Source organism: Camellia sinensis, chromosome 4, assembly GCF_055761805.1.
Source record: "Camellia sinensis isolate YWXY chromosome 4, ASM5576180v1, whole genome shotgun sequence".
Lineage (NCBI taxonomy): Eukaryota > Viridiplantae > Streptophyta > Magnoliopsida > Ericales > Theaceae > Camellia > Camellia sinensis.
The window spans coordinates 183,861,800-183,873,812 of record NC_138964.1 but is presented as its reverse complement, the minus strand read 5'-3'; the positions used below and the strand labels follow the sequence as shown (position 1 = coordinate 183,873,812).

The window sequence follows — 12,013 nt, the reverse complement described above, 5'->3', positions numbered from 1 at the left end:
TATCGTACATTTCAATCTATGATCACCACACAGTTTGGGGCTACCATTAAATTATTACGATCTGACTTGGGTGGGGAATATTTTAAAACTGAGTTCTGTGAGTATTTAGCCAATTTGGGTACCATTCACCAAACTTCTTGTACTAATACACCTGCCCAAAATGGTCAAGCCAAGCGTAAACACCTTCATCTCCTTGAGACAGCTAGGTCTATTCTTCTCTCTACCTCCGTTCCAACTTCGTTTTGGGGCAAGGCAGTTCTTACTGCTGCTTTTCTTCTTAACCGCATGGCTACTCCTCTTCTTTCTGGTCGGTCTCCTTATGAGGCAATGTTCTCTCAACTTCCCAATTACTCCATTCTTCGTATGTTAGGGTCTGCTTATTTTGTTCTTCTTCCCTGTAAAGATCGGACCAAACTTAATGTCCAATTTGTCCTATGTGTCTTTTTGGGTTATAGTCTTACTTAGAAAGGCTATCAGTGTTACGAACCTATTTCCCGTCGTCTTTACGCCTCCCATCATGTTTCTTTTCTCGAACATCTGCCTTACTTTCAACTTCCTCCTACCACTGCTCCAGTTTCCAAAGAGGATTTGGTTCACATTGATCCATTTCCTTTTGAGGTCCCTCCTGATGAGTACATCTCTACCGTTTCCCATGACCTTCCTCTCTTTTCTCCTCCGTCTCCCCAACCTGTTCCTTCTCCTCCTCCATTGTTAGTTTATTCGAGTCGTCAGGCTCTCCCTCCACCAATTATCTCTGCTCCTACTACCGATCCTCCTACTTCTGACAACTCTGATCCTGCCGCACACCGCTATCCTACTCGAGCACGTCATCCTCCAAACAGGTTGGGTTGGTCTAATACATATTTTTCTGCTTCCTATCATACTTTTTTGTCTGTTATTCATTCTTTTTCAGAACCTCATTCTTACAAGGAGGCCTGTCAGGATCTCCATTGGATTCAAGCTATGGAGGATGAATTGCCTGCTTTACAGAAAACTAGTACTTGGGAGTTAGTTCCTTTGCCTGCTGGTAAGAATCTAATTGGTTGCAAATGGATCTATAAAGTAAAGACTCATTCTGATAGTTCTCTTGAGCGCTAAAAAGCTCGTCTAGTTGCCAAAGGTTTCTTCCAAGAGTATGGTATTAATTATGAGGAGACCTTTGCTTCTATTGCCAAGATGACTACTGTTCGTACTTTGATCTCTGTCGTTGGCCTCGTTATCAGATGGATGTTAAGAATGTTTTTCTTAATGGCCATCTCACTGAGGAGGTTTATATGCGTCCTCCCCCTAGCCTTCACCATTCCTCTGGACAGGTTTGTCGCCTTCGGCGTGCTTTGTATGGTCTGAAGCAATCTCTTCAAGCTTGGTATGATCGCTTTCAGACTGCTATTACTACGCTTGGGTTTCATCCTTGTGCTCAGGACTCTACTTTATTTCTTCTCCACACCTTTGTTGGATTTGTTGCCTTATTACTGTATGTAGATGATATAATCATCACTGGCTCTGACTCTTCTGCTATCTCTAAGGTCAAGCAGCATCTTTTCCGCACTTTTGAAATGAAGGATCTGAGCCCCTTGCGGTATTTTCTTGGTATTGAGTAGGGATGGCAATTTGAAACCGGCCCGACGGGGACCCGACCCCCTGACCCCGATTAGAGTGGCTTTTCCCCGAAAAATATCCCCTATGGGCCGGGGATGGTACTCAAAAATAAATCCCCGATGATTTTCGGGCCGGGGACGGTGATATGTTTTTCACCCCCGTCCCCAGCCCCAACCCCGACCCCGACCCCGTCCCCGTCCCCGTCCCCGTTAGCCCCCCGAATCAAACTTACTATATATACCCCTTAATATATAACATGTAACTTTTTTATTCTATCTCTCTCTCTCTCTCTCTCTCTCTCTCTTCCCTCTACACTCTCTCACTCTCGCACCTCTCCTCTCCTCTCCTCTCTTCTCTCTCACTATCGCACCTCTCCTTTCCGCCTCCTCAGCGCAGCCATCACTGTCCGCACCGCCGGAGTGGCTGTCCACCTCACACTACCGCTCTACCTCCGTCGACTCCGCCGTTCGCTCCACCTCTATCGCTACCCTCTGTCGACTCTGCAGTCACACAGAGATCTCAGATAAGTGTTGATCTCCTCCATCATCGCCGCCGATCAGCCGATCTCCTCTGTCGTCCTCTCTCTGTGTATACATGTATGTGTGTGTCTATGTGTGTATGTATAATGTATGCGTGTGCTCTGTGTGAATGTATACATGTGAGTATGTATGTATGTATGTATGTATTTGCGTATGATTTTTTGAGAATGTTGCTAATGATGTTGAAAGTTGTTGATGGTGTTGAATGTTGAAACAGATTTGAATCGAGGAACTTTCGGGGTCGAGGAAACCCGATCCCCGTTGGGGACGGGGACGAGGACCGGAACCGTGATAGGTTCCCCGTCGGGGATCGGGGCTGGAGACGGAGAAGTTTTGGCCAATTGGGGACGGGGAGTGGGATCCCCGGCCCCAACCCGCCCCGTTGCCATTCCTAGTATTGAGGTAGCTTATTCTCCCAAGGGCTACTTTATCTCTCAGGCCAAATATGCCAATGAGGTTATTCATCGTGCCGGTCTTACTGACACTAATATTTCTGATACCCCCATTAAACTTAATGCGAAGCTCACCCCTACTGAAGGTGTTCTTCTAGATGATCTTACTTTATGTCAAGAGCCCGTGAGTTGCTTAGTCTATCTGACGATTACTCGCCCTGATCTTACCTATGATGTTCATATGGTTAGTCAGCTCGTTTATGCTCCTCATTCTACACATTAGGCTGCTTTGGTTCGGATTCTTCGCTATCTCCGAGGTACTATCTTTCAGGGTTATTCTTTGATTTCTTGGAAGAGCAAGAAATAGACTGTTGTTGCGCGTTCCACTGCCGAAGCTAAGTACCGTACTATGGTTCATGCTATTGCTGAGATTGTTTGGCTTCGTTATCTCTTGACTGCTTTAGGTGTCCTTCAATCTTCTCCGACCTCCCTTTACTATGACAACCGCAGTGCTATTCAGATTGTCCATAACACTGTCTTCCATGAGTAGACGAAGCACATTGAGATTGATTGTCATTTTGTCCGTCAGCATCTGCAGTCTAGCTCCCTCTCGCTTCCTTTTGCCTTTTCGGCATTGCAACTTGCTGATTTCTTTACGAAGACTCACACAACTGCTGATTTCAGTTTCTTCTTGGCAAACTCTCAGTATTTTCTGCTAAAACACCTTGAGTTTGAACGGGAGTGTGAGAATATTATGTATTTATGGTATTATGTAATTACGATATTATGTATCAATTAGGTAGGTTGATTGGCTGATTGTGAATATTCGATTGTCTAGGGTTATTTCCTATTATGGATTAGGTTTAGGATTGCTATAATTAACAGTTGTGATTATGTATGACACAAGTTGAATACACAGAACATTCAGAAATACTTACAAGCCGGTGGAGCAATTTCTTGGAGGTCTGCAAAGCAAACGCTCATAGCTTCGTCCACCATGGCCGCAGAGTTTGTAGCATGTTACGAGGCATCAAATCATGGAATATGGCTGCGGAATTTTGTCACTAAGCTGCGCATTTTGGAAGGTATTGAAAGACCACTCAAGTTATACAGTGACAATAAATCAGCGGTTCTATGTTCTAATAACAATAGGAGCTTGACAAAGTCAAAGCATATTGACATCAAGTTCTTAGTTGTACAAGAAAGAGTACAGAGTGGACAAATTTCCGTAGAGCACATTGGGACAAACTCCATGATAGCAAATCCGCTTAAAAAGGATCTACCACCCAAGGTCTTTCATGAGCACGCTGCTCATATGGGTGTTGTTTTATTTGAGAACATTCTGGTTTAGTGGGAGTTTGTATTTGTATTACTATTTTATGTTAGACTTGAGTTTTATCTATGTACTTGGATTGTTTTCTGCAGAGATAAAGTATTCAGTTTATTACACTCTGTTACGTATTTTCAAGTATTAATCTCAACAAAGTTAAGTAGGACCAGTTGGAAATAGGCATGTGTGGATCACATTACAAGTAATTTCCATGCTACGCATCCATGATTGATCTATGTCATTTGGCTGTGTTGGTATACGTGCCCATTGATGGGTCAAATTACGATTGATGTAACAAAGACTACTTTGATCCTATATCAATACAGTTAATGGAAAAAATTGTTTGGATACCCTCAGGTCATGATAACAAATTTCTGAGCTCACTAAAGTTAAACACATTTATCAAGTGACATATGTGATCCGGTGGGAGATTGTTGGATTAATTTCTAATTGGAACCACATATTTAAATGTATGTTGTCATTTATAAGAAACCTAAACTTAAGTTATCTAATTTAGTTATAAATAGGCTTAAGGGTATGTTTGTCATGGAATTAATGTGTAGATACCATTGTGTAATTTCTATTTCTATGAGGGGCAGAAATAGAAATTATGATAGTTTCCAACCGCCCAACCGCCAGATGGAAAAACTATAAATATTTAGGGGTAATGGTCCCCAATCCTATCCAAAAAATACATATTCTCTAGATCCTCTCTTGGAGAAAACAAAAGGCATTAAAGTAAGGAAAAGGATTGGAAGTCTATCCCGTAATCACGCTTCCGCTCAACCGTCATAATGGATTCAGGTACACATTTCTGCTTGATTTCTTAATAATACACTATGATATGTGATCCGTTATTTAAGATTATTAGGATTTAATCCTAGCAATACATTCATTGCTCTTCTTTGCAACTTTTTCTCAGACTAAAGTAAGAAGGGAAGCTATTTGAGACAGTTTGGTCATGCACAAAGGAAACAAAGAAAGGCACCCATAAGTAGACAGAGTAGATTAAAATTTTAGGTAGATAAGGCATGAATATAAGCTCTGCATTGGCCACAATGGTGCTTTTCCAAGACAAATTATGTTACAAACACCATCAACCTTAGTTATCCATGCACCACAATTCTCAAAATACTTCTTATCATACTTTTATGGTTTGGGAAAGTCAATTCAAAGTATCCTTACAACATGCAATCCATGTTTTTGCTAACTTTGATGCTCCTAGAAACTCGATGAATTGATGGAGATCCCGATGCAGGATTTTTACTTTTGGCACCACATCAAAGGATGGACAACTTGTAGAATGACTAATTATGATTGTTGATGGTTTGAAATGATTTAGCACTCAATTATGATTTACAAAGGCTGAATAGTGTGTTTAGTAAGAGTTTTTAACTCAAAATCAGCGAGCAGGATTTCAATTGTATAAAAAACTCAAAATAAGAGGATCGATTAGAAGAAGAAAATGAAGAAAGACAAGTGCGAGAACCTAGGCAATCACAACTAGGATCTTGAGCATTCACATTCACCCCCAAGGAGAGATGCACCACACGTCACAGGTGAGGTGATAGGCTTAATCACAATGGTTCTCATATAAATTTCTACTTTCTTGACATGATAATTTATTCATAAGTTGATAGTGCCATGACAAAGTCTATCCGGCATTGTCTACAACCCTGTTACACTTCTTAACAATCAATTGCATGCCACTTTTTCTGATCAAAGGTTCTTGCAAATGACAAATTAATACAGCATAAGATAAATCAGGAAACATGCAACACATAACCTGATCACTATCAGAGAATGAATTTTTAGAAATAACCAACTTAACCAAATTCTGGATAAACAATTTTCACGATGACCAAGCAATCAGCTAATTAGACAGACCCCATTGATGCTTTTTGTCCAGGTCAAATGAAAGAATAGGATAACTAATCAAAAGGGTTATCAGTTCCAGACTTGAATCCTAGTTATTCTATTTCGTAGTTCTGTTCACACTAATCAAAAGGTGTAACAGTTCTAGACTTCAATCTTAATGACTATTTTCTGGGTCTCTTTGCTGTATTTCATTTAACACACAAACCACAAACAAAACACATACATGCACATTTAAGTCAGGACAGGAAGTCCAAATGAAAACGAACCGGTGTACTAAAAATATAGAACATAAGTACAGTTGGAAGATCTTGAAAATTGGTAATTCTCCACGTTATGTGCACGCTTCAAATAGGTAAAAATCAAGGTCAAAGAAACACGACTTGGGCACAGGATAGATCATATGTCAACATGCAGGTAAATAATGGGCACATAAACAGCAGGCTACAAGAACAACAACAATAACAAAAGAATGGATTCACAGTGACCTAAAACTACTTGCTTGAAAATAAGTATATATATAATACATATATATTCTAAACCAACTAGTCCATTCTTTTCTATTATGAAGACTGAATTTTCTATCTAAAACATGATAACTTAGATGCTTCATCACAACCGAGGGTATGGAAGAAGAAATTGAACAACAAAAAACGCATAAGCCCTATCCCCATGGCTTTAAGTCCTAAATGCAACAAGGGTAGCCAAGCATATAAAATCGTTTCTTACAAAGGGTATTATTATTAATACGAACCATACTAACATTGATTATTGAATGCCTATATTGGTACCAAACAGAAGGACAGCAAACAGTCCTTGAACTTGAAGCAAAGCAACAATATAAAATCACTAAGAGGTTTGGTCGCCCTTTGATTACCAGAGATGTATCTCTCTCTTTATTCTTAACAAAAGAGAAACCTGAACTAGCAGCATTACAATTCAAAGACTTCAATCATGAAAACAATGATAATAAAAATAATTAATAAAAGTAAAGGGCCTTTGATGAGCAAATCTTTCTCCAGAAACAAACTCACAAATATAAAGAAAAACTTACAAACAAGGCCGGTGTTGTCAATGTTGTAGCTGTTACAGATCTCAAAATCATAGAGATCAGCATGATTGTCAGCTCTCTGACTGCAACAAACCAAATCAATTCTCTTTCTTAAATGAAGCACCACCTAAACTAGAGCTTCCTAATTGCCAACCACTACAAGAATTTTATCTTTAATTACAACTAAAAGAAACAAAACAACAATTAACAAGTAAAAGAAGATTAACAAGGCACTAAATCAACCTCTGTGTACATATGAAGCACGGAAACGTCACACCATATGGACACACCAATATGGAATTTTTTGAAAAATGCAGAACATGAATACACATAATTTAATATATTTATTATAGATCATATCTATGAATATTACATTCAAAAATATTATTAAAAAAAAGTAAAGTAAAATAACACTAATTCCTGAAATTTAAAAGAGGGGAAATTAATAGGTGGAAATTTATATTGTTTTCTTTTAGCATAAGTTACTTTTATTCAAACTTATATATTGTGTTTCATGTGGTGCTACCCAAATGTCTGAAAATTGTTTGGTCCTAAAAAAAATTAAAAAAAAAAAAAATACCTGTCGAGAAGTGCCAAATACACCACCTTCTTAGAAATGTGGGCACTTCTTAGCCGCATAATATTAAAAAGGAAGTATCAATCTAAATTTGAAGCAATCTAAAACATGGTGCTCCTCAGTGTGATCTATTTTTTTGAAGAATTATAACAATAAAATGAGAAGCATATAGGCAATAATGATTGAAAAAAATGGTGAAAATATGGAATTAAGAAACTCACAATAAACATAGTTCTGGGGAACCAGTGATGGGTAATGTGTAAAAAACGCAAACATCTCTGGAGGTGGACAAAGAATCTGAATTTTCCTCCTTTACATGGAACTGTATCAAGTTAAACCCACGAATCGCCTTCCTAGAAATACTCTTAATACCCATTTCAGGTTGCTTATCTGCACAAATTTTATTATACCCAGAAGATCAGCATTCACATTCGTACCCACATGAAATTGAATAAAGAAAAACACGTATTGATGATGATCTATTCAAGCACTATCAAATCAATCATAACACACACACACACACACACACAGAGTAGTACCAGGATCTGGAGAAGGGGGGCGAGGAAGAAAGGCGTGGCGAAGAATTGCCCACCTGAGAGAAGAAGAAGAAGAAGAAGAAGAAGAAGGGTCGGTTAAGGAAGGAGGAGGGTCCATGGTCATGGTCCCCTCTGGAAGCTGGTTTGGGTCCTTTTCGTTGGTGGTGTAGTGTAGTAGTGAGAGAGACTCAGAGTCATGAATGTGATGATCCATCATCATGTTTGTTGGGGACAAGATTCAGCTTACAAAATAATTGTTAATTCTACGGAGCAAGCAACAAACAGTGGTCCCTATCCACTCAAGTTCACATCGTCCGCCGTTGTATCCGGCGGTCCCTACTGCAGTTCAAAAACGGCAGCGTTTTGACCACGTTTTTTTTTTTGCATTTTTATTTTTTTGGCCCTTTATCTCCTTTTTCTTGGAGAAATTCTATTTTCACGCACTACATTATCTCTATGCACATCATTTCTCACTCCACTCATTTAATAATTTAATTTTAGATATTTATCTTAGTCTACACACCGCGCATTCCAAATATACCCATTTAATAAGAAATATGTGCACACCCTTATCTTCTTCTTCTTCCAAACTCTAACCCTAACTAGCAACCACCTCGTGCGGCGGTGACGCAGCACCATCGTTACCACCTCTTTTTCACTTACAATCACCATCTCCACCTACAAACTCACCCAACGTACACACTAAATTTGAACATCCACTGAAAATTGTGTTTCAGATTTTGAAATCACAGTAAACTTCCAGTGAAGGACCTCCATAGAAGACCTCCATTTTGAAATTCATCACTAGTTTTTTCTGTTTCTTGCAAAAAATTAATAAACATACATTTTTTTGTTTCATTCGGAAGTACACTGTCGAACCAATGTGTTCGGATGTTGAAGATTGAACCAATATGTTTTGTTTGGATGTTGATGGTCGAACCAAATTCATTGGTTTGATGGTTGATTTCCAAATGGAAACGATTCTTTCAATATTGGTAGTCCAAATGGTAAGAAAATGAATCTTCATCCCAGATCTAGGTTCCACGATGCCTACAATGGTAGAGAAGGTTGCGTGAGGGTGGTGTGATGGTGAGGCAGCAATGGGATGAAGATATTACCATGTCTAGGATTAGGGTTTAGAGGTGGCGGGTGGTGATCAGCAATGGCTACTAGTAGTAGGTAGTGGCTAAGGTTTTGATTGAGGTTTAGGGTTTTGATTGAAGGGAGAAAGGGGTATTTTGGTAGTTTCATTTTAGGACAAAAATATAATAATAAAAAAACTCATTAAATGTGTTGATAGAGAGTAAATTGTGTGCAGAAATAGAATTTCCCCTTTTCCTTCTTCCCTTGTTTTCTTCTCTTTAAGTTCTCAAACATATGAGAACTAAAAACCCTAACCCGACGAATAAATGAAGACGGCGGCAGCGGCAGCAACTTAGAGAACACATTATGATCTGGGTATTTTTAGAAACGAGTCCGATGACTCCGACTCCGATCACCACCACCTTCACGAACTGTGTCATAATCTCTGGGGGGTTTTTTTTTTTTTTTCAAAGATCATATGTAGAATCTTTGTTAGATTTCTGATTGGTTTGATTTGGTTTTATATATAAATGATGATGACAATGTGGATTTGTGGATTTCTATTTAGAAAAGTATTGAATTGATTTTTGTGTTCTTGACTAGTTAAGTCATTTTCTAGGATTGCAAATGAATGTGAGCAGTAACCATCATTTCAATAAAAGCATATAAAGAATTGATGAAAACATAAAATCTATGACAGACTTCCAAGCACGAGTGAAGGTGCGTGAAGTGTGTTGAACAAAAAGAGTGATTGCCCATCTGAGAGAAGAAGAAGAGTCTCCTTTCTCAACCAACCATTCTTCTTTTTCTTCTTTCTTTCTCTCTCTTTTTCGCCTCCGCTGCCAGGGTCTTCTTCGTCTTCGATCGTTCGAGGTGTTTAGGGTTATCAACTCTCCGTCCCTTAAGGCCCTGTTTGATTGGGAGATATGAAGATTGGGATTGAATATTATATCTGGTGGGATCCATATATCCCATGTTTGCAATTTTTTTTTTGAAGGGGATATAATATCCAGTGGGATTGTATATCCCCCAAAAGTGGAGGATATACAATATCACCCCCCCATTATATCATATCCCCTTGGTTGGGATATGATGTAAAAAGTCCAATTTACCCTTTTGTCTATCTAACATAATGTAATTTAATATATTTTTTGAATTTAATATAATATAATTATTGAATTTAATTTAATATTATTGAATTTAATATAATATAAATATTATTGAATTTAACATAATATAATATAATATTATTTAATATAATATAATATAATTTAATACAAATTTTGAATTTAATATAATATAATATTATTGAATTTAATTTAATTTAATATAATATTATTGAATTGAATTTAATATAACATAATATGATTTAATTTAATGCAAATTTTGAATTTAATATAATATAATATTATTTAATTTAATTTAATATAAATATTATTGAATTGAATTTAATATAATACAATATTATTTAATTTAATTTAATATAATATAATATTATGAGGGCAATCTTGAAAATTACTTGTTATATCCCACAATATATTTTGTAAAACAAACATGCATAACATATATCCAATCTTATATATCAAGTCAACAAACATGACTTGGGGGATATACTATCCAATACCTATATCTTATTCATTATATATCCTGACTAAATCTCATATCATATTATATCTTCCATTTTATATCCAGTGAAACAAACGAGGCCTAAGAGCTTAGAGAAAGAACAAAATAGATAGGGAAAAAAAGAGGCCAAAACGATGCCTTTTTTGCATAGAAGTCATTACAGGGTGTCACAGTAGAGGATCTGAACTCATAAAGAGTCATCCACACTTTAATGGTGGGAGTACACACGCCTCACCATTATCATTATTATATGAACAAAATTAGGATAATTATTCAATAATCTCAGAATATAGATACATGGTATTCTATAGTATTGTAATTTGTGAAAAAAGTAAGTAGGTGGGGTATTGTGTTGAATGATTGAGGAAGATAAGGGGGTCAAATAAATTATGATTATAGTTAGGAGTACAAACATGTAGTACTGTAGAAATAGTCTATAATTTCCTATAAAATTATACGCACCAATTGGTATGTATACTAATAGATGATGTGTCATAATTTAAAAAATTTTGAATTTTGTAATTTGTATAATAGAGGGTTCATATTTTTGAAATGACATTGTCATAATATGTATTAATATACTAATTAATATATCAATTAATACATATAGCGTCACTATTATTATATTTCCCATTTGGATGCCTTGATTTGGAAAGAAAAGGCCAAGAAAATAATTAAAAAAACAATTCCCAATACTCATATTAGGGAACTTACGTACATGTGTCAATAGGAAATATATGAGAGAAAAAAAAAGTTAAAAACTTAGATTTTGACTTGTATTGAAAAGACGGTTAAAAGTTAGTTTTTTAATTTTTTTTAATTGTTTTTAAAAAAATATATAAAAATGTAAAGAGATTATGTGACCTAAAATAAGTTAAAAATCAAAAATTGATTTTAGCTAAAACACTCATTTGTTTGACAACTTACTATTTTAATTTAAAAGTTAAAAAATTATTGAAAAAAATTAAAAAGTCAACGAAATATATAACAAAAATTAAAGATTTTATTTTTTATATATTTTTTGTAAAAAATTAAAAATTCATCCCCAATATATTAATTTTTTTATCTCATATATTAGTTAAAATGTCAAAAAATTATTAAAATAGTATGTTTTCAAACAAAACTTTTTTTTATATAATTCTTATTTTGAATCTAGATGGGATTAAAAAAGAAAAAAACAAAGTGTTACTATTAATATCTTCATCAATTATTTTGAACCTCTTATTTTTTATTTTTTTATTACAATAATGATCTCAAGTAAAATTACTAAAAAAGATAACAATAATTTTGGGACATTCCATCTCACAATTAAGCTCATACACCCACTACATCATGAATTAGGGTTTGTGAGAGCACTCACCTCCATCACCACCCATTCATATTTCCCAAATCCCACCTTCAAAAC

General features: G+C 36.2%; 1 protein-coding gene across 1 annotated transcript in view; it reads right to left on the bottom strand.

The window, feature by feature from the left end:
- LOC114289992 (S-adenosyl-L-methionine-dependent methyltransferases superfamily protein) overlaps positions 1 to 8,192 on the bottom strand; it is a 30,535-nt gene extending 22,343 nt beyond the window's left edge. Inside the window, exons 1-3 of the mRNA XM_028233880.2 lie at positions 7,903 to 8,192; positions 7,585 to 7,753; positions 6,790 to 6,869 (exon numbers count right to left, since the gene is read on the bottom strand). Of these exons, the coding sequence (XP_028089681.2) occupies positions 6,790 to 6,869; positions 7,585 to 7,753; positions 7,903 to 8,119 (466 nt within the window). The 5' untranslated portion in view covers positions 8,120 to 8,192. The remainder of the gene's footprint in view (positions 1 to 6,789; positions 6,870 to 7,584; positions 7,754 to 7,902) is intronic.
- Positions 8,193 to 12,013: the final 3,821 nt, after the last annotated feature.